This window comes from Chlorocebus sabaeus, chromosome 24, assembly GCF_047675955.1.
Source record: "Chlorocebus sabaeus isolate Y175 chromosome 24, mChlSab1.0.hap1, whole genome shotgun sequence".
In the NCBI taxonomy this organism is placed as follows: Eukaryota; Metazoa; Chordata; class Mammalia; order Primates; family Cercopithecidae; genus Chlorocebus; species Chlorocebus sabaeus.
The window spans coordinates 41,922,185-41,947,807 of record NC_132927.1 but is presented as its reverse complement, the minus strand read 5'-3'; the positions used below and the strand labels follow the sequence as shown (position 1 = coordinate 41,947,807).

The 25,623-nt window shown below is 34.8% G+C and overlaps 1 protein-coding gene across 6 annotated transcripts in view; it reads right to left on the bottom strand.

The window, feature by feature from the left end:
- FUT8 (fucosyltransferase 8) overlaps positions 1–25,623 on the bottom strand; it is a 274,423-nt gene that overhangs the window by 157,816 nt on the left and 90,984 nt on the right. For 5 of the 6 annotated variants that reach the window (XM_073011083.1, XM_073011082.1, XM_073011085.1 and 2 more), the window contains one exon: positions 21,804–22,233. In XM_073011083.1, coding sequence (XP_072867184.1) covers positions 21,804–22,006 — 203 coding nt within the window. In that variant the 5' untranslated portion in view covers positions 22,007–22,233. Of the gene's footprint in view, positions 1–21,803; positions 22,234–25,623 lie in introns of those variants that run through there. The other variant, XM_037984143.2, reaches the window with a different exon arrangement.

The following is a 25,623-nucleotide window of genomic DNA, read 5'->3' as shown; positions in this document are numbered from 1 at the left end:
TGAATGGCAGTGTACACTTTTATATTTTATCACAGTGGTAACTGTGATTGTGGCCTGACCTACAAAAAAAATTATCTCTAATACCTTTCACAATGACATGAAAATGCAAAATTTCAGACGAAACTACTGTATAATATTGACAAGAATTATATGGCTGGACAACAACAAAAAAAGTCAAATGTTATGCAATGAAACCCAAAAATTTGCCAGGCTGGATGGCATGTGCCTGTGGTCTCAGCTGGCTTAGGAGGCTGAGCCAAGAGGATCACTTGAGCCCAGGTGGTCAAGGCTGCAGTGAGCATGCCAGTGATTACACCACTGCACTCAGCCTGGGTAACAGAGTGAGATCCTGTCTAAAAACAAAAAAACAAAAGAAAAGGAAATAAAATCATGAATCCAAAAGGTGTACTTTGATCAAAGTGGTAAAAGGCAGATCAATAAAATCTTTTTTTTAAAAAAAGATGGCATCTAAAGATATTGAGTTTTAATTATAAAATAATTAAATCCACAGATGAAAATGTTTATGATTTATATAAAATACAATCCTTAATTCCAATACATTCATGCAGCATTCACTATGCCAAAGGTACTGGACTAAGTAATAGGTGGGATCAAAGACATAACAGGCATAGATCAGCATATCTAAGATGACCATTATCTGCTGAGAATACAAAGAATGATTTTTAATCAGGTAAGATGCTCCCCAAATCAATTGGGCTCATTCATTCATTCATTCAATGAGCATTTTATTAAAGACGCCAGATTCTAAACACTATGATACAAAGATGAATAAGATATAATCCGTTCCATCAAGATACTCACTTAAGATTCAGTTAAAAGACAAACGCATTAAAAGTTATCACACTGTGGAGAGTACAAGGACAGGAGCAGGCCATAGCTGCTAGGTGAACATACAGAAAGGGCACCTAATTCAGATGAATGAGGTCAAGAAAGAAATCTCAGAGGAAGACATGCTTGGGTTGAGTTTTAAAGAACCACCAACACTTACTAAAAATGCTTAGGACAGCTGGGGATGGAGCTGAATCAGTAAAATAGTAAAATATATAAAGGCATAGACAGGAAGCACAGTGGGTTGTTCAGCATAAAGGCTTAAGTTTAGGATGCAAATTAGAAAGTATTAAGAGCAAACATTAATGAGGTGAAGAGAGATTACGAAATGCCAACATTATAAATTTGTCTAAACACAATGAAGTAAATAAATTTTTATATCTAAATATTTCAGAATAGTATAACATTTCCAGGAAAAAATAAACAAACACATAAATTTAAAATGAAAGAAATCATGTGTTCATCACAAATAGAATATGGATATACAACCACAACTGGATATTCGTGACCTTATATATTATTTTAATTGGATGGAAAAAAAAATGCTGGCTCAACTCATCATGCTGACACTTATCCTCCTTTCAAGCTATGTCTCTATGCTGCAGAGTATATTCAAGTACACTGTTCTACTTTCTGTATCTCAAAGGCAAATTCAACACCGTGACTTACAGTTATAGCAACAAGATTCTACTGTCTTCATCCAGATGTAATAAGACAAAATAAGTTGCATCCTGCCAGGACTAAGAAAATTAAAATCTGTCAAAATGTCGATGTGTATCTTTCTTAAACCACAATTTATACGCAAATATGCAAAAGTCCTCTTAGAAAATAGAAAAGTCATAAATATCTTCTTGCTAATTTGGCAATAGTGGTATCATTCGAGGCAGAAAATTATGGGTAGAACAAAAAAGGTAAAAATGGTTGACATCTATTAAAAATAAAATATACTAACTCATGTATTACACATGGATAAACTATGAAAAAAAAAAAGATTCCAGTAGGTTTTAACTGGACAAGACTGGAATGGATAAAGTTATATTTAAAATTTACATGTGTCAGTTTATATTCTTTGACACAAACAAGCATAGCAATATTCTATTTATATTCTTCTTTCAAGGCTCTTGTGACCAAAAGCTCTGGCTGTATAAATGAGTTAAGTCTTACAAAAGCAACAGTATCCTAAAATGAATAAATAGAAGGTGCTAAATAGTTTTTGAACTGAACCTCACTCCCATCATAATGCATGATATTCTATACTTAACAGGACACAAGATATAAATGTTTACTTCACGGGTGAATACCAGGTACCTGAGACTAACTGGTTATAATAAAATCCCAAAGATGACTCATTGTTAGTAACAGTTTTCTTTTTCTGTTATGTATTTTCTCTGTCGGTAATTTAAATATCAAAATGTTATTATACTTTAGGACAGTGGTTCTCAAATTTTAGTGTGCATCAGATGCACATTGAGGGCTTGTTAAAATACAGATTACTGAGCCTCATCACCGAGTTTATGACTCAATGGGTCTGGGAATTAACACTTTGGGATTAATTATTACATCATCGAACGCCTACATCCCAAAGGCAGCAGCAATATCAAGCTGTTCAGTAAGCTTTATTTCCTATCAAAACCAGGAAGTTTATTATAAGCTAAATAGACTCTAGAAATACTATTTTGCTGGGTAAAATTAACTTCTGTGAAGTACCTTGAAATATTATAGAAGCACTACCAACTTTGAGAACAACATGTAAGAATTTAGTAAATCCAGTAGCCAATACTCTTTGGAATGATGTCCTAGGCTTAGATTCCAATCCACACTGTGTCTAGGGGCTGATTCAGATTATTATCTGATGCCTGAACAGAAGGATGATCAAATCCTGTTGTTGGAATAATGCTACAAGTTTCTCAAGAGAATCTTTAATATAAGATTGCAGGAACACCTAAAAAGATGGAGTACGAACTTCCCCTTTAAGTCTTATCTTCACTGTAAGACATTAAATGTTAGAATTATGGGGGAGGAAGCCTATATTTTTCACTGACCTCTAGTTATTGGAAGCTACCAATAGCTATCAAAAACAATCAAATAATAATGAGTGATCAGCCGACTTAAGTTGGTTTTCAACAAGCTTCCATGTGTGTTTATATGTGCGTGTCTGTGTATACACAGTGTGTGTATATACACACACATAACATATATTTTCTACAAGATAGATGCACCACATAACAATGGACCACATATACAATAGTAAGTCCATAAGATTATATTTTTACTGTACCTTTTTCTATGTTTAGATATGTTTAGATACACAAATACTTAACCATCATGTTACAACTGCCTACAGTATTCAGTACAGTAACATGCTGTATAAGTTTGTAGCCGAGGAGCAACAGCCTATATCATATACCCCAGGTATGTAGTACACACTAGCCTAGCCTAGCCTACTACACTCTATGATGTAAGTATACTCTATGATGTTCATAGTCACAAAAAATCACCTAATGATGTATTTCTCAGAATGTAACCCCTCCCTTAAGCAACACATGACTATATATATATATATATATATATGGCACTATCAGTATTTTGAAGAGATGCACTTTTCATAGTGCAGGGAAGCCAAAGGTGTTTTTATTATTGAGATACCTTGAAATGACTTTTGCTTTCTTCTCAAGGATCAGAATAGGGTTATTACTGACACAGGTTTGATTTAAGAACTAATAGATCCTAGAAGCCTGTACACATTCCTTTAAATGGAAGTATATAAATTGTGCATATTTTTGTAGAAAGGTGAAATTAGCTCCAGGTATAAAAGGATTACAGCACAGCAAGAAATGAGCTTAAATCTGGCAAGAAGTTACCTTGTGTGGACAACTGCATAGGCAGTTTATGACCCCACTGGGGACTCTAAAGGACCACAGGAAGCTATTTTTAGATATACTACATCTGTTTCTACTCCATATGGCATTACCATGTCCAATAAGCTTTTGTATTACTGATCAAATAAACTGGGGACTTAATTTTAACTTACAGTATGTGGTTTCTTCCCACAGACCCATGACCCACATGGAAAACAGCAATTACCTAATCTAGCAAACTTCTGTATTTAATGTGCCATTTCTATTTATTTATACAGACACTAACCTATCATTATGGTTAATCTCAATAAACACTAAACAAGGTCTCTATATGCTTATACAGGTATATCTATATAACAAAGATGTAATGATTCAAGTGGCCATCTTTTTAATACTGTTACATGGGGATCTCTGATCACACACAACAAATACCAAAAGTAACTGTAATATAAAATTGGATATTCTGTTATTATCTATAGGCTAATAAACCATACTGTCCTAAGTTAATTCTAAAAGGAAGGGAAACTTAAAGTATAAAGGAGGACAGTGTTGGCAGTATACTGAAAATCAGATACAACTTCATAATTCTTTGGAAGATTTTTATTTCTTCTTCTGCCACTGACTTGCAGAAAAATAAGTCTCAGCTTCTGCACATAACAAATGGTAAAATAGATAATATTTCTGAAGTGCTATTAAGTAAAACTGAGAATTAACATTACACTTTTGAAAATGTAAAATACCTCTGCCACGCCACAGCTTTTCAATACAGTTTTTAAAAAAGAACAAAAAGACTATGTTAAATCAAATTCACTCTATTTGAACAAGCAACAATAACAAGAAAAGCATAGTGTGCTATTTTACATTACATCTCCATGTATCCATTGTAATTCACAGGCTAGCTCTAATACATACATTGAAATCTATTTATATTTGTTCTCCTTCAGACAGCTTTGCCTAGAATACTGATCTCCAAACTAAACAACCATTTTGTTTCATTATTTTATCTAAATCAGGGGTTTCCAATCTTTTGGCTTCCTGTGGCCACATTGGAAGATGAAGAATTGTCTTAGGCCACACATAAAATACACTAACAATAGCTGATGAGTTTAAAAACAAATCGCAACAAAATCTCATTATGTTTAAGGAAGTATATGAATTTGTGTTCAAAGCTTGCGAGTTGGACAAGCTTGAGCTAAATGAATTAAAAGACATCAATAAAACAATTTCAAAAACAAACAAAAGAAATCATACTAAAATACAAATTTGCCTAAAAGAAACGTAAGAAATAGCCCAGGGTAATTTTTTTCTAAAGAATTTGTAGCAGATGTGTGCCATCTATAAATCAAGTGTTACTGAAATCAATATGCCACAATGGCTGTATTTCCTGCTATTATTTATCTTCAATTATCAAGAAGTTATTGAAGTCATCATCAGCTCAGTATAGTAGAATAAAAGAATAAAACATAAAGAATGTTTAATCAAGCCCCTTAGCTCAACTATTCATACATTATATTAAATAAAATACTTAATGAAAATTTACTTTGCCTATGTAGCATTTATATATGGGAGAAAAACATTCAAATACAAAGTTTAAATTTTTACAATTTAGTTATTTAAGATTTTAACATTTTTTTCATATGACACCTTTCTCCAAGAATGGTGTGTTCTTCCCTACAGGTCTGGGTAGTGATAATGAATAATTAAAATTTCTATATTCTAAATAAAGCTTGGGGTGGGCAATTATAATTCCCATATTTAGAAGCATCAAACAGTTTTAAAAATCATATTGTCCACTTATGAGAGCAGAATCACGAGAAATAAAGTCCATTCTATCCTTCTATTTAACCTAGTATATATTTAACTATTCTGTTCCAATAAACACATTTGTTGAATGTGATCACCTACCCCAATTTACTTTTCTACAATTGTAAATCCTAGACCCAAAGAGGTTAAGTGATTTATCTCAGGGTGAGCAATCACTCTAAAGAATGTGTAAGTTTTCTAAATTACCTCATCCATTGTGTTAACTATTTTACATTAGAAAAAATGAAAACATATTCTCTAGTTCTATGAAAGTATGTAAAATCATGCATTTTGGATTATCAGCTACCATTATCAGCTAAAAATCTATTTATTGAGGACCTACTAATAAAAATTATTCTGCATATTTTTAAATTTCATTTTAAACTTATTGCAAAATGGATATTATTGCCATTTTTAAAGTGAAGAAACTGAAGATCAAAAAGCCCCCTTACATGACTTTGTTAAGATCACTAAGTTAGTAAGTGGTCGACTTGGGATCCAAACCCAAATTTGAGAAGCCCAGGTCCTTCATTTCACTAGATTGTTCCTTTCTAAGCATACCAGATCAGATCTCCTTCACCTAAGAGCCACTTCAGCACTAAATGCAAGGTGCCTCTAGTAGGCAGAGACACAAAAACATTAGAATAATTGAACATATAATAAAAGCAAGAAGAAATAAGAGGTAAAATGTAAGCTTATAAAGATATATACAGTAAGACCAGGAGCAATGGCTCACATCTGTAATCCCAGCACTTTGGAAAGCTGAGGCAAGAGGACTGCTTGAGCCCAAGAGTTCCAGACCACCCTGGGCAACATAGGGAGAGCTCATCTATACAAAAAAAAAATTTTTTTTTTAATTAGCTGGGCATAGGCTTGGCATGGTGGCTCATGCCTGTAGTCCCAGCACTTTGGGAGGCCTAGGTGGACAGATCATGAGGTCAGGAGATAACGTGGTAAAACCCCATCTCTACTAAAAATACAAAAATTAGCTGGGTGTAGCGATGCATGCCTGTAATCCTAGCTACTTAGGAGGCTGAGGAAGGAGAATCACTTGAACCTGGGACGTGGAGGTTGCAGTGAGCCGAGATCACGCCACTGCACTCTATCCTGGTGACAAAAGCTAGACTCCACCTCCACAAAAAAAAAAAAAAAAAAATAGCTGGGCATCATGGCGCAAACCTGTGTTCCCAGCTACTCAGGAGGCTGAAGTAGGAGGATCGCTTGAGCCCAGCAGATCGAAGCTGCAGTGAGCCATGATTGCACCACTACACTCCAGCCTTAGAAACAGAGCAAGACCCTGTCTCAGAAAAAAAAAAAAAAAAAAAAAAAAAAAAACAGAAACAAGCACAAAAGATGTATAGTAAAACAAGAGCCTAAGAATAATATCAATATTTGGACCTTTATTTCAGAGCATGTCCATATCAACATGTAACATGCCTAACAATTCAGAGACTACAAAAGACAAGACTTAATGATGAAAACATCCTGGTTCACACAAACCTTTGTTTTTCTATAAAAGGTAGGAGAGCAAACTATGTAGGTTTTGCGGCTACAAATGGCCTCTTACATGTTCTGCTTTTAATTTGTTTTTGATTCAACCATTTAAAAATGTAAAACCATTCTTAGCCTGGAAGCCATTAAGAAAGAAAGAAACAAACAAACAAACAAAACAGAGAAGGGTAGACTTGTCACACTGGCCATACTTTGTCAACTCCTGTTAAAGCTAAGCAAACCAAAAAAAGCAGACAACTATCTGCAGCAAGTGAGCTATTATAAGGATCTGTAGTGAGGAGAAAGTCAAATTTAATTTACATTTGAATAGTTGTGATTATTTATATAAAAGCTATACTTACTTGTGGCTGTTAACTAATTCCATTTGTATTTTTATCTATATTTTGAAAACTGAATTATAAAGTATTCATCAAAAATATCTGCTTCTGGCTCATACCTGTAATCTTAGCACTTGGGGAGGCCAAGGCGAGCAGATCAATTGAGCCAGGAGTTCGAGATCAGCCTGGCCAACATGGCAAACACCCGTCTCTATTAAAAATAGAAAAATTAGCCAGGCACAGCAGTGTGCACCTGTAATCCCAGCTACTTGAGAGGTTGAGGCAGGAGAATTGCTTGAACCCAGGAGGTGGAGGTTGCAGTGAGCAGAGAACGTGCCACTGCACTCCAGTCTGGGCAACAGAGCAAGAGTGTGGGGGGGAAAAAAAAAAAAAAGAGGGAGGAAGGAAGGAAGGAAGCGAAGGAGGGAGGGAAGGAGGCAGGAGCTTCTAAGTGAATAGAGATAATCAGCTTGTCATTAAATGAACAAAAGGTCAGACTATCCAAAAAGTACACTATTTGGATATCCTATCAAAATGGGATTTTCTGTACTCATAGCTATGAAATTAATGCCCATGTATGAAAGATTACATACGTACTGTATACATATAATTACAGGAAAAAGTCACACATAAATGAAATTAAAGGCAAGTTCAAAATAATCCGAGTACAATAATTTAAAGTCTTGCCATATGCAATCACTCTAAATCGGAAGGAGAGAGAAAAGGAAGGAAGAAAGGAGGGAGAGAGAGGAAAGGAACTTCACAACGAAGGTAAATGATTTTTAAGTACTGGTAAATTTCTTTACTACTTGCAAATTTATACCCTTGGACATAGCCATCCAGAGGCACTCCTAGACTATTATAAGAAATAAAATAAAATAAAATAAAATAAATACAGGAATGAAGAGAAAAAAGAATTAGCTTTATATGAATTAGAAAACATTTCATAGAAAAAAACACTGGCCTTTGGAATCCAGTAACCAAAGCCATCATCCAGAAAACGAGTATAAAATATTAATCTGGCAACATCTATGAAATAAATGAAGTATCCGTTCAGCAACCCTGCCTTCAAGCCACGCTTATGATTCCTCCTCAGAGGACATGTTTCACAGAATCTGCTCATTATTTGCCCCTTCAGTCTTTGTACTAGGAATCAAGGGAAGCAAGACATTGAGCCACAAACAATGAAGTTCACTGTGATTGAAATGTTTAGTCTGAAATCGTGTGGTAACAATTAATAACCAGAATAGCATTCTTATTGCTATAAAAATGCTACCCACCTCAATTCTAGAACATTTTAAAACAGACAAGAAGCACTATTTAAAGCTTTTCATGTTTAATTGAAAATAAATTATTCTGTAATACCTAGAGTCAGACTCTTTCAGTTCTTACTGGTTTTAGCACTTACTATGTGGTGTGAGGCAAATCACTTAACTTCTAAATAAGATAATTTATGTAAAGTGTTGGTACACAATGAAACTTTGATGCTATTACCGAGCACAATGAAACATGTTAAAAACACATGATCCCTGCTGTGGTGGTTGACTGTAGGATGCCCCCACTGATTTTTATCTTCTGGTGTTCAAGACCTTGGAAAATCCCCTCCCCAAGTATAAATAGGACCTGTGATTTGCTCTAATTAATAGAATATTGCAAAGATGATGGAATGCACCTTCCACGATTGTGTTTAAAAAGACTGAAACTTTATCTTGCTAGCAGATTCTCTTTCTTGCTGGTTTTGATGAAGCAAGCTATGGTGTGAGCTGCCCTCTGGAGAGGTCCACTTGGAAAGGAACTGAGGGCAGCCTCTGGCAGAGAGCAAAAAACTGAGGCTCTTAGTCCAAACGACACCAAGAAAGTGAATTCTGCCAACAACCATATGATTTTAGAACTGTATCCTTCTTCAATTGAGCCTTAAAATGAAACTGCAGAGCCAGTCAACACCTTTTGTACCTTTGTGAGAGAACCCAAAGCAGAGATGCCACCTAAACTGTGCAAGAACTCCTAATCCACAGAAACTGTGTGATAGTAAGTTTGTGTTGTTTTATACCACTAGGTTGGTAATTTGTTGCACAGCAAAAGATAACTAATATACCATTTAACAGGCTAGATATAAACAATCAGATGCATTTTATTCTCTAATAGTTCTAAAGAACCTCAAATAAATAATTAAAAGAATAAATGAATGAATCACTAAACCTGATTCCCTATTTTTCTTTTAGACATGGGGTCTCACTGTGTTGCCCAGGCTGGAGTACAGTGGCTATTCACAAACACAATCATTGGGTACAACAGCCTGGAACTCCTGGACTCAAGTGATCTTCCTGCCTGAGCTTCCCTAGTAGTTAGGACTACAGGCTTGTGCCACTGTATCCAACTTGGACTCCCTTTTTTATGCCACAGTTTATCCAGTGCTTTTTGCTAAGCTTTGCAATTTCCCTCCTATTGGTAATATTAATGGTTTATACTTTTTGATTTATAAAAAATTTTACTTTCTCTTCAAAATCATATAGCTATCTCCAGAAGTCTTGCACATGTATTATTTTCCAAATATTGAAAGTTTCCTTACTCTAATTTTCTTTTCTTGGTGGTGATTTTTATATTATATATGAATACATTAATATGAATGAGGAAAGTGATTATGACTCCTAATGAGAAGACATGATCTTACCTTACATTCCACATAACCGGTTTCTACTGAACCATCTTTGTTGTCGGTAGGGAGTAGGCAAAGCTTGAAATGAAGGAGAAAAGAAATTTTTCTCGCCGGGCGCAGTGGCTCACGCCTGTAATCCCAGCACTTTGGGAGGCCGAGGTGGGCGGATCATGAGGTCAGGAAATCGAGACCATCCTGGCTAACACTGTGAAACCCCGTCTCTACTAAAAACACAAAAAATTAGCCGGGTGTGGTGGCAGGCGCCTGTAGTCCCAGCTACTCGGGAGGCTGAGGCAGAAGAATGGCATGAACCTGGGAGGCAGAGCTTGCAGTGTGCCAAGATCGGCCACTGCACTCCAGTCTGGGCAACAGAGCGAGACTCCGTCCCAAAAAAAAAAAAAGAAATTTTTCTCTACATGCTAGACTTCTAGCTGATACTATAAATAAGAATAAATTTCTACAGCCCTATCCCTCCCCACTGACCCAACTCCAAATACACAGACTTCCCTATTCATTATGACAAGATAACCTTTTACAAGACACTCCCCAATCCAAGTAACAGACAGTCCATTGGGACAGACAGGTTTTCAATGGTAAATGTGTATTCTGCTGTTGTTGAAAAGAGTATTCTGTAAATGTCAATTAGGTCAAGCTGACTGAAGAAAATGCTATACACATCAGCTATATCTTCACTGATTTTCTGCCTGCTTAATCTTTCAATTACTGTAAGAGGGGTGCTGAAGTCTCTAGCTACAATAGTGAATTTATCTTTTCTCCTTGCCTCACATATTTTGCCTCAGGTATTTCACACTTTGTTGTTATGTGCATACATGTTAAGGACTATTATGTCCTCATTACTCCTTTATCACTACAGAATGACCCATCTTTATCACTGATAATTTTCCTTGCTAAGTTTGCTTAATGATAAATGGGGAAGAAAGGAATCTGGTAGAAAAAGAATGTACATTATAGCCTATGCTCTAGTCTACTGGACCCATATACAAAACATGCAAAGGGTGTTAGGAAAAAAAGGATTGTTGCACATTTTCTGTGAAAAAGCAGTGACGTTTAGAGCCACCATACCAACACGATTAAGAATGTGGAATATGGAGCAAAAGAGCCTATATTTGAACTCCAGATTCATCACTCACAGTTGTATACATTTCAGCAAGCTATTTGACTGTACTTCTCTGTCTACATCTATAAAATGGGGATAATGTGAGTACTTACTCATAGGTCTGCGTTAGGGATTAAATGAGTTCATATATATACAAAGCTTAGAATGTGACCTGCTACATAGTAACACATATTAACAGCTGTTGTTTTTGTTGTCTTGCTGTTCCTGCTTGCTGCTAATGTTACTGTTAGGACAATTGAGATGCTAAGAGTAAAAGAAGCTAACAGCTTTTCTTGCGTTGTTTCCCACTGCAATCCAACACCTAGTTGATGGGGTGCCACGTGAGACCTTGAGAAAAGTGTCATAAAATTATGATTATGAGTTGCAACTCTCCTATGAATAGGATTATAAGCCATTCACTGTGCCTATACACTGGTAGGCCTAGCTTTACAAAAAACTTATAAAGACTATGGGCAAAGTGGATTGTTAAATGTTGAATCCAAATTCACTAAGTCTGCTATTTTATAAAGACTATTTTACCTTTTATCTTCTGTGTAAACCTAGATTTTCATATATTGAGTTTAAGTGGGGTTATACTTTTCAGTACACATGAAAAGGCAGGTAACAATGCTATATATCACAGTGCTCTAAATAGAACAACTGATATAATACTTTTGTTGCCTGAAAACTCCTTCCTTGGCATTTTTCCATGTAAACTTTACTTCCATGTAAATATGTGTGTGTGTGTGTGTGTTTGTGTGTATTCAACTCTTGGTTGTGAAGAAGAAAATTAAGACAACATAACAAATGATGATGAAAGTAGCATTATATTCTAAATGTGCTTTTATTCTACCAAAGTTCTGTCCCTAATAAAACCTAGTAATGACAATAGTATGTAAAAATACATGTGATCCTATGCTTCTCTACATATAACCAATTGCTGTATTCACAGAACAGGTGTAGTGGTTGAAAAATGAGTTTTCCTACCATGTGAGATTCTTGCTGGTCCTGTACCTAAGAATATGTTGATGCTGTTCCCACACTTCCTTCTCTGCAAGTCCACAGTGTTTAGGGAAACTATGGATCATCTGAAGTGCATGGAGAAATTTTTACTTTGTGCCACCATTTTCTGGCAATCACTTCTATGTGCATGATTCCCAAAGGCATATTTCTCTCTCACCCTGGCTTTTTTCCTGAGTTCTAGACTCACTTTTCAACTTTCTTTTGGATAAGTTCAGCAAGCACATTAAGTTCAACCTATCTAAATCTCATCCTGGTCTTTCTCCTAACAGGTTCATTATATCAGTCATTGAAAAAGATTACTGACAGTTACTGGTTAAAAAGAAAAACTTCAGCCAAATTAAATTTAAAGGAGTTTAATTGAGCAATGAACGATTCACAAATCCGGCAGCACCCAGAATCACAGCAGATTCAGAGAGACTCCAGTGCAGCCACATGGTAGAAGAAGATTTATAGACAAAAAAAGGGGAGTGATATACAGAACTCAGAAGTGAGGTACAGAAACAACTGGATTGGTTACAGATCAGCAGTTGCCTTACTTGAACACAGTTTGAACGCTCAGCAGTATGTGAATGGTTGAAATATGGCTGCTGGGATTGGGAAAGACTCAGCTGTTGTTACGGGAGCATATTCCTAAATCAGGTTTTCAATCTTGTCTACCTATTAAGTTAGGTTACAGTTTATCCAGTAGAACTCAAATATAGAAGTACGAAGTCCTTCTCGGACCGTATTTAATTTGCTTTAACATGACAAACTTCGAATCCACTTAAACTCTTCCTTTGCTTTACCACACAATTAAGATATATAATAGAAGGTTAAAAGGGAATCAAAGGAAAGCCTGAAGAACCAGGTCATTAAAAGGGCAAGAACCAGAAGGCTCTAGAGATCTGGGCACAGGAACAAATGGAAATCTTGTATGTCAGCAACAGTGGGATAAATGGACTCCACTTTTAATACAGGTCGAGTATATGTAGTTATAAGTAGAATACAGTGTAACAACGGCAAATCCTATTCTCATACTCATTGTAATAATGACAATAAGCACTCTCCCCCACCCCCAGAAAAAAAAAAAAAAAAACTTGCAAATATAATCCTTTTAAAGCATTAGAGAGCTGTGGAAGTGAGGGATTAAATTAACTAAAATTCCAGTGCAGGCTGAACTAGCTATGTTCTTACTTGGGAAGCATTTGCTGATTCTGGGTAGGGGTCACACAGAAGAGTGGTGTGAAAATTTGGAAACTGCAAGAGCAGTAAACACGTAGCCAGTTTTCTCCATGATTGATCTGCTGGATTCTATAGCTCCAAGGCTAGACAGTAATTTTAACACAGAATGAAATTTCTCATAGTCTTATGATATTTACAAGACAAAGTCCTGCTTGAGGCCTACCTTAAACTCACAGCTAGTTTTCTCTTCAATGCATTTCAAATTTAGATGCTGCATGGAGCAAGAGACCAAAGAGCAAAGCTCAAAACCTCTGAAGGGCAGAAGAAATGTCCTATACTTCAAATCTGAAGAGAAATCTACAAAATTGTCAATAAAAAGTCTAGAGAATTATACTTGAGGAACAAGGAAGAAACAAAGTGGGCTAGGTTTTACTAAAACTACAACATAGCCATATTCAGTCACTGACTGTACCAGATTGAAATATTAAGCCCACTCTCCAACAGAGAGAAAAGCCTCTGTAGCCTCCACAGTGCCATTATACACAACATATAAAATTTAAAATTACAAGACATGCAAAGAGGCAGAAAATTTGACTAATAATCAAAATAAGTATCAAAAGAAATCAACCAAATGGTGATCCATGAAACTGAAATTAGCAGAAAATATAACAGTTATATTAGAATAACTATTTAAGAAATTAAAGGAAACATGGACAAGACAGATGAAAAATGGAGAATTCCAAAGAAATGTGAAATTATCAAAAAGAATCAAGTGAATATTCTAGAATCAAAATATATAAAAAATTGCTAACTGTGTGTGTTTAACAGCACAATAAACAAAACAGAAGATAGGGGATATAAGTTGGAAGCCATTTCAATAGAAAAAATACAAAATAAAGTGCAAAGAGAAATTAGATTATGAAAGACGCATAAAGGCATGTGAGATACCATAAAAATAAATTTAATATACATATAATTGGAATTCCATAAGGAAAAAATAGAAAACAATGGTTTCAGAAGCAGTATTTGAAGAACTAATAGCTGAGGGTTTTCCAAAACTGATAAAATACATCAACTCCCAGATTTAAGCAGCTCAGTGAACTTCGAGCTGAATAAAAACAAATAAAGCCATATCTAGGCACTCATAGTCAACTGCTTAACACCAAAGGCAAAAAAAAAAAAAAAAAAGTAAACACAGTCAAAGAGAAAGATACACTTCTTAAAATTGCAGACTTCTCAGAGATGTGAAAGGCAGAAATCAACGAAATGACATACTTAAAATGCTTTTAAAAATAATTGCTAAACTAAATTCTACACTCAATAGAAATATCTAACAAAATGAAAGTTAAAGTTTTTAAAAGAAGAGAATCTGAATTTATTGCTATCAAACCTGCACTATAAATACTATAGGATATTATTAAGGCTGAAGAAAATGATTCAACATTAAAGAACTGAATAACAGCAAGGAATAAAGAACACTAGAAAGGATAAATATGTGACCAATTATAAAAATATGAATATTTATAAAAATATATCTGAATAACTTAATCAACCTAACTTAAATGACATATATACTAGATCAGACTCAGCAACAAGAGAATACATGTTTCTTAAGCATTCAACAACGTAAGTCATTTGCTGAGCCATTAAATAAATTTCAAAGAACTGAAATACAGAATGTAATTCTATCTGGTTGAAGAACAAACTAGAAATCAAAATTTGAAAGATAAACAGAATAGCCCAATTTGGAAATTAAGTAACAACTACTAAATAACCTATGGTCATAGAAAAAAAAATCACGATACAAATTTTAAAATATTTTAAATTAATGACAAAAATAGAACATCATCAAAACTTATGGAATACAACTCAAAGCTGTGCTTAGAGAAACTTAAAGCTTTCCAGGACATAAAAGAAAATAAAATAGAAAACAGATATACAATAAAGAAAAAAAAAAAAAGCACAGAGGTTGGTTCTTTGAAAAAGCAAATAATTAAATTGATAAACTGTTAGCAAGATAAAAGGAGAAAACACAACCAATATTAAGAATGAAAAAGGAGACATTACTATAGATATACGAGTATGGAGAAGAAAATAAAATGGCACTAAGAACAATTTTATGCTAGAACATTTGAACATGGTGATAAAATGAACACAGGCTTTGAAAAACACATCTCACCAAAATTGACATAAGAAAAAAAAAATAGAAAAGCTGAACAGTCCAATTTCCATTAAAGACATGAAATCCAGAATCTAAAACCTTCCCATATGTTCTCCTTCTTTGCCACCACCCTTCCCCACAAAAAGACTCCAGGCCCAGATAACTTCACTGGTAGAATTATAATATTTAAAAGAGAATGAATATCAATTTTACATAAACTTTTCCAGAGAACAGAATTGGCTTGCATAATATTGATAACCTGGAAAGACATCACAAGAAGGAAAAATTATAAATAAATATCTCATTAATATAGAAAAAATCCAAAACAAAATGTTAGCAAATTTAATCCAGTAAATACTAAAAAGTTACAAGAAATTCCAGGGAGAGAATATCTGCTTTATCAGCCCGATCAGGATAGGAATGTTGTTCCCACTGAAATGTTCTCAGGGAAGGAGTATCTTTCATTATATGTTAAAAATAAGATATTCTTGATAACATGAGGAAGAATGGATACAAGATTGAAAAAGCAAAAGGTAGATATAATGAAAGGTTTTAATTAGATAGCAGGTGTTGTACACATTTCAATCCATCTCACTTGCTTTAAGAATATATGTGTACTTCTTACATGAGAGACTAGCAGTTATAGAGAAGAGGGTCTAGAGCAAAATCTTCCAACCAACCAACCAACTAGAACGAAGACAGCCCACTTTTTAATACAATGTTCTCAAACAACAGTAAAATATGACCTGTGAAGAACCACTTCAGTTTCCTTCCTACCCAACTCAGTATACTTCTGTTGCCTGGGACAAATTTTTCCACCAGAAGATTTATGCTTTGTCGGTAATCCATATTGGCAGATGATACATAGCTCAGAAAAACAGGTAATCAGAAACTAATCATACATTCTTTGTGGTTTTTAAATTTACAGTTTTACAGCTAGCATCTAAATTCCAGAAGAAATCTTTTTTCCTAGACCAAACAAACAAAAAAAACTTTATTAATCGGTCAAAAGGCCAAAAGCCACATTTGAATTTTTTTAAGTTCTGTTCTCAAAAATAAATATCCCTAGAATAACAAGAATTAGGTTAAAAGGAAAGTTGTCAATCACATTTTAGATTTTACAACTCCATGAGATTGACACCCAACCAGGTTGAGGTTCACTGCTCAAGGGGGTTGCTGCAGAAACCAACAATTTTCGGGTGTTTTCTGGTAAATTTCAACTCTGGGAAGCAATGTGGCTGGTTCAAATCCCAAGGAGCAAAAATTCTGTGAGCAAATAGCTATTTCACATTACTAAACGTTGAAACAAAACAAACATGAAGCATAAAAGGACTGAGAAAGTGATAATTTCTAAATTTTTTAAAGGCCCACTACATGTGTCCTAACATGATATCAATGAACAAGAAAGAAAGAGATGTCTGGGAAAATCCAAATACAAGCATGTTGAAAACCTAAGCATCAAAGTCAACAGATTCAATCATTAATTTCAGTATCTAGATTAATACTTTAAGAGTTTCCCAAGAAATATCTTAACTCCAGTCTGGCACATGCACCAAATCCACCTGAAAATCTAAATCTTCCTCAACCATTTTTACTGTGTCATTCCTCTGCTGAAAAACAACTATGGTTCTCTATTACCTATCAATCGGGTCTATACATAACTCTTGCTATATAAGCCCACCATGATTTGACCTAATCCAATTACGCATTCTTTGTAGTTTCATCAACTAAGATGCGGTATCTATTTCTTCCATTTTTGAATATGGGTAGGCCTCTCGACTTGCAATGAAGAGAATGTGACAGAATTGACACTGTATTACTTCTGATGCTCAGTCTCATGAGGCCATGCAATTTCTGCTGTTTTCCTCTTGGAACACTACCATGTAAGAAATCTGGGCTATCCTTCCAGAAAAGAAATATGGAAGCGAGCCAGTTAATGGTCAACCTAATTGCCAAATATGTAAGTGAGGTCATCTTGGACTGCCCAACCACAACCAAGCCACCAGATGACTGCAGCCACACGAGTGACCCTGTTTATAATTAGAAAAAAAGCCTAGCTGAAGTTAACCCAAATTGTAAAAATCAAGGGCAAATAAATGACTGTTTTATGCCACTATGTTTTTTTTTATTATATTATACCATATTTTATATTACTAATACATATAATTTTGTTTATATATTTTTAAAAAATGATTTTTTCAAAGAACTTATTAAAAGAAAACAGTTCCATTATTTAAAATAGGCAACAGATTCTTTGATGAAGTGAATAAATACTCCACCAAAGTTGACATATGAATGGCAAATAAACACATTAAAAAATGGCCAGTATCATTCATTACAGAAATACAAATTGAAACCTCAATGAGATAGTATTACATATCTATTATAATGGCTAAAATAAAAAAAACTGACAATTGCAAAATGCTGGGTAGGAGGAGAGCAAGTAGAACCCTCAGGAATTTCTGGTAAGAATTTCAAAATGGTACAGGTACTCTCGAAAAACAACTGAGCTGTTTCTTATAAAGTTAAATATGCAGTTAACATATGACCAGCAGTCCCACGCCTAATGGGAGTGCCCAAGAGAAATAAAACTATGGTCATACAAAAGTTTATGGAACAAAGGTTAATAGTGACTTTGTTCACAACTGCCCCAAAATGGAAATAACCTCACATTCTTGAATTGGTGAATGGATCAAAAAAAAAAAAAAAGTGATAGATCGTGCTATGATTTGGATGTGGTTTGTCCTCAACAAAACTCACGTTGAAATTTGATCCCCAACATGGCAGTGTTGGGAGGTGGGACCTAGTGGGAGGTATCTGGGTTATGGAGCTAGATCCCTCATGAATACATTAATGCTCCTCCTTCAGAGATGACTGAGTTCTCCTTCTCATGGGAATGGAATAGTTACCAAAAGAGCAGGTTGTTTAAAAAAGTCTGGCTTCCTCGGTTTCTGTCTTGCTTCGTCTCTTATCATGTGATCTCTTTATACATGCTTACTCTCCTTCCACTTCCTACCATGAATTGAAGCTGCCTCAGGCCCTCATCAGATGCAGCTGTTCAATCTTGGACTTTTCAGCCACCAGAAGCATAAGCCAAATAACTTCTTTCTCTATGAACTATCCAGTGTCGGGTATTCTGTGATAGCAACGCTAAATGGGCTAAGACACATCGATATAATGGAATACTACTCAACATTTAAAAAGAATAAAAATACTACTCAGCAATAAAAAAGAATGAACTACTAATACAGACAATAATATTGATGAATCTCAGAAACATTATGGTAAGTGAAAAAAGACTCAAAAGGCTACATACTACGTAATTCAATTTATATGACATTCTGAAACAGTAAAAAAGTGTGACAGAAAGCAGATCAGGAAGTGCCAGGGACAGGAGGTGGGGACAGAATTTGATCATAAGAGGGAACAACAGAATTCTAGAGAGAGGTAAAATTCATCTATAATTTTTGTGGTGGTTATGTGACTAAGTATTTGCCAAAACTCACAGACATCTATGATAAAGTGAGTGAATTTTATGTACGGACATTACTCATCAATAGATCACATTTACAAAAACACACTGCAACCTCCTATATATTGTGCTTGTACATTTGCATCCCTCTGAGATATATTTAAATTATTTTCCTAAATTTCTAACACTATCAACAAAATCCAGAAAATTCTACTGAAAGATTTGTTAATTGCTTTTCAAATTATTGTCTTGAATCTACAAAATCTAAAAAATTGTAGTTCCAAGCTTCTGTGTTGCTTTCCAACTCCAATCCATATGCCTTATCGCAAAGAAATGACCTAGTTATAAACATCTGAACTAATCCTTTGTAGTCTGACTTGTGAACACATTTTCTTAGAAGAAAAAGACATAACAAATTAAGTACAAAATATTAACTTAATTACTATAAGGGGAAAAAAAATTCCAACGCTAGTAGCACCTCCATTTCTCTTCCTTTCATGCCAGAGGGCCCTAAAACGACATCCCTTTGGAAGAAACACAAACGGCCCCAGCAGTGAAGTCAGTGAAAGGGCACAAGAAGGCTTTCTTCCCTAATGAGGGAAAATAACTATAAACTATTTTCCTGAAATTATATTCCCTTATATAAACACGAGCTCATTGGCTTAGTCTGTTTTCAGACTGTAATTACATGGTAATACCATATGACTTAGGTGATTCAGCTCTTAGAAGTAGTCTCTACATTTAAATGTAGTAGTTAAGAAATTAATTTCAACATATAAAAATATAAAGAAAGTGACTTAATAGACCTAAAGATTATTTTGCAGAAAGAAAAACCCATACTAAAGGCAAGCTTTCCCTTCATGCAACAAAAACAAGACATTTGGCAATCAGAAATAAACAAACTGAAATATCAGTATTGAAGATGGAACCATAAGAAAAGTGAGCAATTATTTATGAGCCTAAATTGTTAAGGGGAAAAATATTTTTAGGAGCAAAATTCCCATGATATAGAAGGAGATTTTACTACAATCAAAGCAAACCCCAAAATCAACTAGAATAGTAGCTATTCTTGGTGATCTCATACGTCTCATACTAAGACGTTTAGGTCACTGGTTTCTCTGTTTTCTGCTCAGGAAGGCAATACAGTTATCCAGAGTTTAGGTTTTGGAGTCATACTACTAGGATTCAAAGTAGGCTCTACCACTTGTGAAAAGTGTGACCTTCAGCAAATTAAATTACTTAACATCTCTATAATTCTTAATCTGTAAAACGGTTACAAAAATGGTACTAACATCTCAGAAAGACAGTGTGAAATTCAATGAGATGATCCATGCAAAGTCCTTGGCACAGTACCCGGCATGTAATAAATGACAGCTATTATTACTAACCCCTAAATTATCAATCTTTAGAATGAATAAGACTCTACTGAAAGATCACCTTTCTCTATGATGTTCCCTGAGTACCCCAAGTAGGAAAGAAAATAACAGACAAATTCAAGAAGTTCTATCCACTTTCTAATCCCTGACCGCTTGCTATCTTCTTGAATGGTACTACAACAACAAATGACAAGAATAATGTTTCATTCATTTTTGTCTTAACACCTAGCACTGCCTTTCAAAGGACATAAAAGGACCCAAATAATGTTATGGTGAAGAAAAAGTTATGACTCTAGACAAAGGGAAAAATCTGAGTTCTAAACAAAGAGTGAAGGGCAGTGAGAGTAGAAAATGAGAGGACGATGGGTATCCTCTCTATAGCATCAAGGGTAATTTAACACTGCCAACTACATTCTTCCCTCACAGAATGTTCCTCAGTTTCCGTAACAGCTCTCTCCCTCTATTCTTCCCCAACTATTCTAAAAGCTTTCTGCACAACTGGATGTTTCCACTTTCTACTCCTTAATTTATGTGTTTCTCAAAGAGAAATGAAATTCAGCTCTTTTTCTCTATACCACTTCCCTTAGGGTTAATTACCACCTCTGAAGTAATGACTCTCAAATCTTCATTTCTAGCTTGTCTAGTTTGAGAGAGCAAGTACTACATGATCATCTTTGCATATAAGATATTAGGTAATGTTTTACCTCAATAACTTTGCAAAAAAATTCAGAGATCACCTATGTAATATTATGTTTACTTGCTCCCTGAAAATATATAGGAGACTTTGGTTTTCCAAACAGTTGATGCCTTCTAATAGATATATGTCACATTTTTTACAGACTAGAAATAGCAATGATAATCATTCTCCGCATTCCAGATCCAGTTGTTTAACGATAAACTTTTGTGTCTACATTTTAATAAGTTATAGTTAGACTACCTCAGCCTCCCAGTTATTAGAATATCTTTGTTACAGTTCATATAAAATTTTTACTATACACTAGTTTAAATCATAGTTTGGATTTAATACATCAATTTTTTAATATGTAACTGTAAATGAAATATAAGTACATAAATTAAATGGCATAGTTTTCTACATTAAAATTCATATGCAAAATAATGATGCCACTATGGAGAAATTATCTTGGGGTGTCCCTGGGCCACACTGGAAGAAAAATTGTCTTGGGCCACATATAAAGCACACTAACACTAATGATAGCTGATGAGCTTAAAAATAAAATTTAAAAATCTCAGAATGTTTTAAGAAAGTTTATAAGTTTGTGTTGGGCCTCATTCAAAGCTGTCCTGGGCCACCTGTGGCCCATGGGCTGTGGGTTGCACAAACTTGCTCTGTATTAAATATACGGAGATAGAAAACTGTCTTTTGGCAAAGACAGCAGGTTATAAAAATAATTAACTATTTTTCCTAGCGGAATGAAGCCCTACACCTAAAAACAAAGTACAATATTCATCATTCTTCCTTCAGTATTTTAGGACCTACCGGAGAGATTCGGCCATTCTCCTCAAGTCTTCATTCTGCTGTTTTAAGCGTTCAAGCTTTGCCAGAATCTTGGACAGTTCTCGGCTAGAGTGATCAGGATGGTCATTATCTCGTACCAAGTGACCACCTATATAAAATAGCAAGGTCCCCCAGGCAAAAAGAATGAGCATAATCCAACGCCAGGAACCAGTCCATGGCCGCATTTTCAGATTTTCAACTCACTTCCCTGGAGTCCTGGAGCTCAAAGAATTGAAAACATTGTCACTCTGTTTCTAGTTAGTGCACAGGTGAATAGACTTCTGTTGTTTCAACACATGATGCTTCAGACAAATTATTCTCTCTGGTAGTCCTGTGGTGAATCTTTCAAAGAGATCCTTCTGGTGATATGTGTAGGAAGCTTTATTGTCCTGTACTTCATGGACTCTACATGCTGTGGAAAGAGTAAGAAATGTATTTAAATTATTTAAGATATATAAAACAGCATATGCTGAGATTCTTGGAGTTAAAGGAAACACATTGGTGTTGACTGGCCAACAAGCTGGAAGATAACCTAACTGCCTAATAACAAGTAAAGGGTAAAAGCTTTAAATCTGTTAATCTGTATATTAAATCAGCCATGTACATTAGTGCTCTACCAGATAACAGACTAATTAGCTCTAAGCCTGAAAGTCCTCAAAGTGCCATCATCACTTTCTTTTCCTTCTTACATAATTATACAATAGCTTATATATGAAGACTTAAAAATTGTATCTTTGAACAATCAATCAAAAACAAAATATACTCAACCACGTATTTTGGGCTAGTATATTCATTATCTCAAGAAAAAACATGTTCCCTGTATGAGTGATTTCATTTCTACCAGTTCTCAACTCCACTCTCCTCCCTCATTGTTCAGCTGCCATCATACCACTTAACTCTGCAGGTGACAGGCAAACTGTCACTTTTAGGATGAATTCTAAAACTGACATGCATATTAGCCAAGTAAAGGTTATCATAGGCATTAACCAGCTGGCAGTCATTCCAAATATCAGAAGCAAAGGTTCAAATGAACCAGGCTAGACTACTGCTTCTTCAAATTTATTAAAAATACCAACAATTACAACAAACATCTAGTACCAGTTACATCCTAGTTACTGTGCATCTTAAACTACAAATGCACATTCTTTTCCAGGCTTGGTTACAGGTATCATTTGTCATTTCTCCATCATTAGGCTTAAAATTCCCTTGGAAACCAAACTATTTTCTCCCCAAAGAGAGAATCTGTAGGCAAAAATATAATTTAAAACCTTTTGACAGGCCAGCCGCCGTGGCTGACATCTGTAATCCCTGCACTTTGGAAAGAGTCAAGGCGGGAGGATTGCTTGGACCCAGAGTTCAAGACCAACCTGGCAAGATGGTGAAACCCCATCTCTATAAAAATTTTTAATTTTAAAAATGTTTTGATAATTTTAAAGCTATAGAAGAGAAATTATATGTCTAGACAGAGTTCCATATAAAAAAAGAAGATAGAAAAAACAAGAAATAGTTTCTGTATACAAGATTGAATGTGAGGGCACTTGACCACCAATTAGTGGTAAAAAGATTAGCAGAAAACATGGAGAAGAGGCTTCAAAAATCAGAGCACAGGGCCACTATTTTTCCACTTTTACACCTTAAATCTCAATTGTTTTTAAAACACCAAATATTCAAAGAGAAGAAAATCTCTTCAAATGGTTGTCCTAGAAACACTCTACTTCCTTCCCATTTACTCCTACACCATTTACCTTAATGTTACTGATTTACAATGGCAAAAACATACAATGAAAAAGATTGTACTTGCTGAGAACTGTTTGAAAACCAAATTAAAAAGGAATAATCCAAGTAAAAAGTTGTCTGTTGTTTTAATAACTATTCTTAAATCTATCAAAAACACTCTTTTTATTGACTCCATTTTTCATCCCATTCCTTTCTTAAAACTCTCAAATCCCCACTCCTCTAAACTCAGGTATCCCCTACTTTTCATCTTATGTTTAAAAAAAAACCAGATATCCAGGGCTCTGTGACTTAAAAACCAAATAAAAAATAAATTCATTCTGATGGCATAAGAAATTGATTCAATTCAGTAAGTCAGCCAAAAAATGTAAGTATTAATATTTCAATTAATAATTTTGTAACAACATATGCAACACTGTAAAATGTTACTATACTTATGTGCTGAAACTATACTATATCCTAGTTAATTCCAAGCTATTAAGATATGCAGTTGTCCCTCCGTACCCTCACAGACACCAAAATCCACAGACGTTTGGGTTTCTTACATAAAATGGCATAGTATTTACATATAACCTACACACATCCTCCCAAATACATTAAGTCATCTCTAGATTACTTATAACACTTAATACAATTGAAATGCTATGCAGACAGTTGATTTTGGGGGGTCATTTTGGGCAAATATTTTGATCTGTAGCTGGCTGAATCAAGAATACGAAAACTGCAGCTACAGAGGGTAAACTGTGTATCAGATATTAAAATTTTTTTCTTTCCCTTCACTGTAAAAGTAACACAGAAAACAGACAACTGTGATAAACAACCAAAGCAAAGGTAGCTTTCTTAAAAAGAGTAATTTAAACAATAAAAAGACATGCTGAAACATTTTCCTTGGGATTACAATAAAAATTGTAATATTTAAAGCCAGCATAACTTGAACAGTAACAAAAGTTTACAGAAACAAATTTTGAAAAACAAAATTTGTATAACAAAAAATACTTTCCATTTTTTATAAACCATTACCAAAATATCTAAGACATTAAATTACTACATTATACATCAATATTGATAATACTTGAGTTGTAAAAAGCAATACATTATTATAGCAGCAAAACATGGTCATTTTCTAAATTAATAGCATCATTTGAACTATGTTTTTGGAGAGACTGTTTCCCATGATTTTTTTTTGTCTTTGCCAGTATTCTTTAAATCCCCGGTTTTGGGGTCAACAAAACCAAGTTAAGCTGAAAAACAAGTAGTTTTCTATGCAATTTTCCTCTGCAAGGTTTAAAAGAACAAGGTTTAAAAGAACAAGTACAGAATTTTTTCCCTATCTACTAACTACAATGCTTACTTACTTATGGTTACTTACTTATGGTTACTGTTTATTGTCTGAACCATGCTTGCTAAAATATAAACGCCATAATTTTTGTTCATTGTGTTCACTGTTGTATCCCAGGCACTAAGAACGGTATTTGACACTTAGTTGGCACTAATGAATACAGCTTAAACTGCATTTATGCCCTACTTAAGACGGTAAATGGCAATGCAGAAAGTGAGAGAATGCAATTATAAGGAAATGGTTCAAAAATAAGGTCATTAATAAACTTTCATATTTATTATTGTCAACATATATCTTATAAAGACATTCCTTGGTTGATTAAATTTAATTGGCCTAAAAGACCAAGAGAGTCCTTTTTTTTTTTTTTTTTTTTTCTGAATCTCGCTCTGTCTCCAGGCTGGAGTGCAGTGGCACAATCTTGGCTCACTGCAACCTCCACCTCCAGGGTTCAAGAAATTCTCCTGTCTCAGCCTCCTGAGTAGCTGGGATTACAGGTGTCTGCCGTGGTGCCTGGCTCATTTTTTATATATTTAGTAAAGATGGAATGTCACCATTTTGTCAGGCTGGTCTCAAACTCCTGACCTCAGGTGATCCGCCTGCCTCAGCCTCCCAAAGTGTAGGGATTACAAGTATGAGCCACCACATCCAGCCAAAAGAGTCTTATGGTTTGCCTTTTAACCATGAAAAACTAATGTATCTTATTTTCTTCATTTAGAAGACTCACTTTGC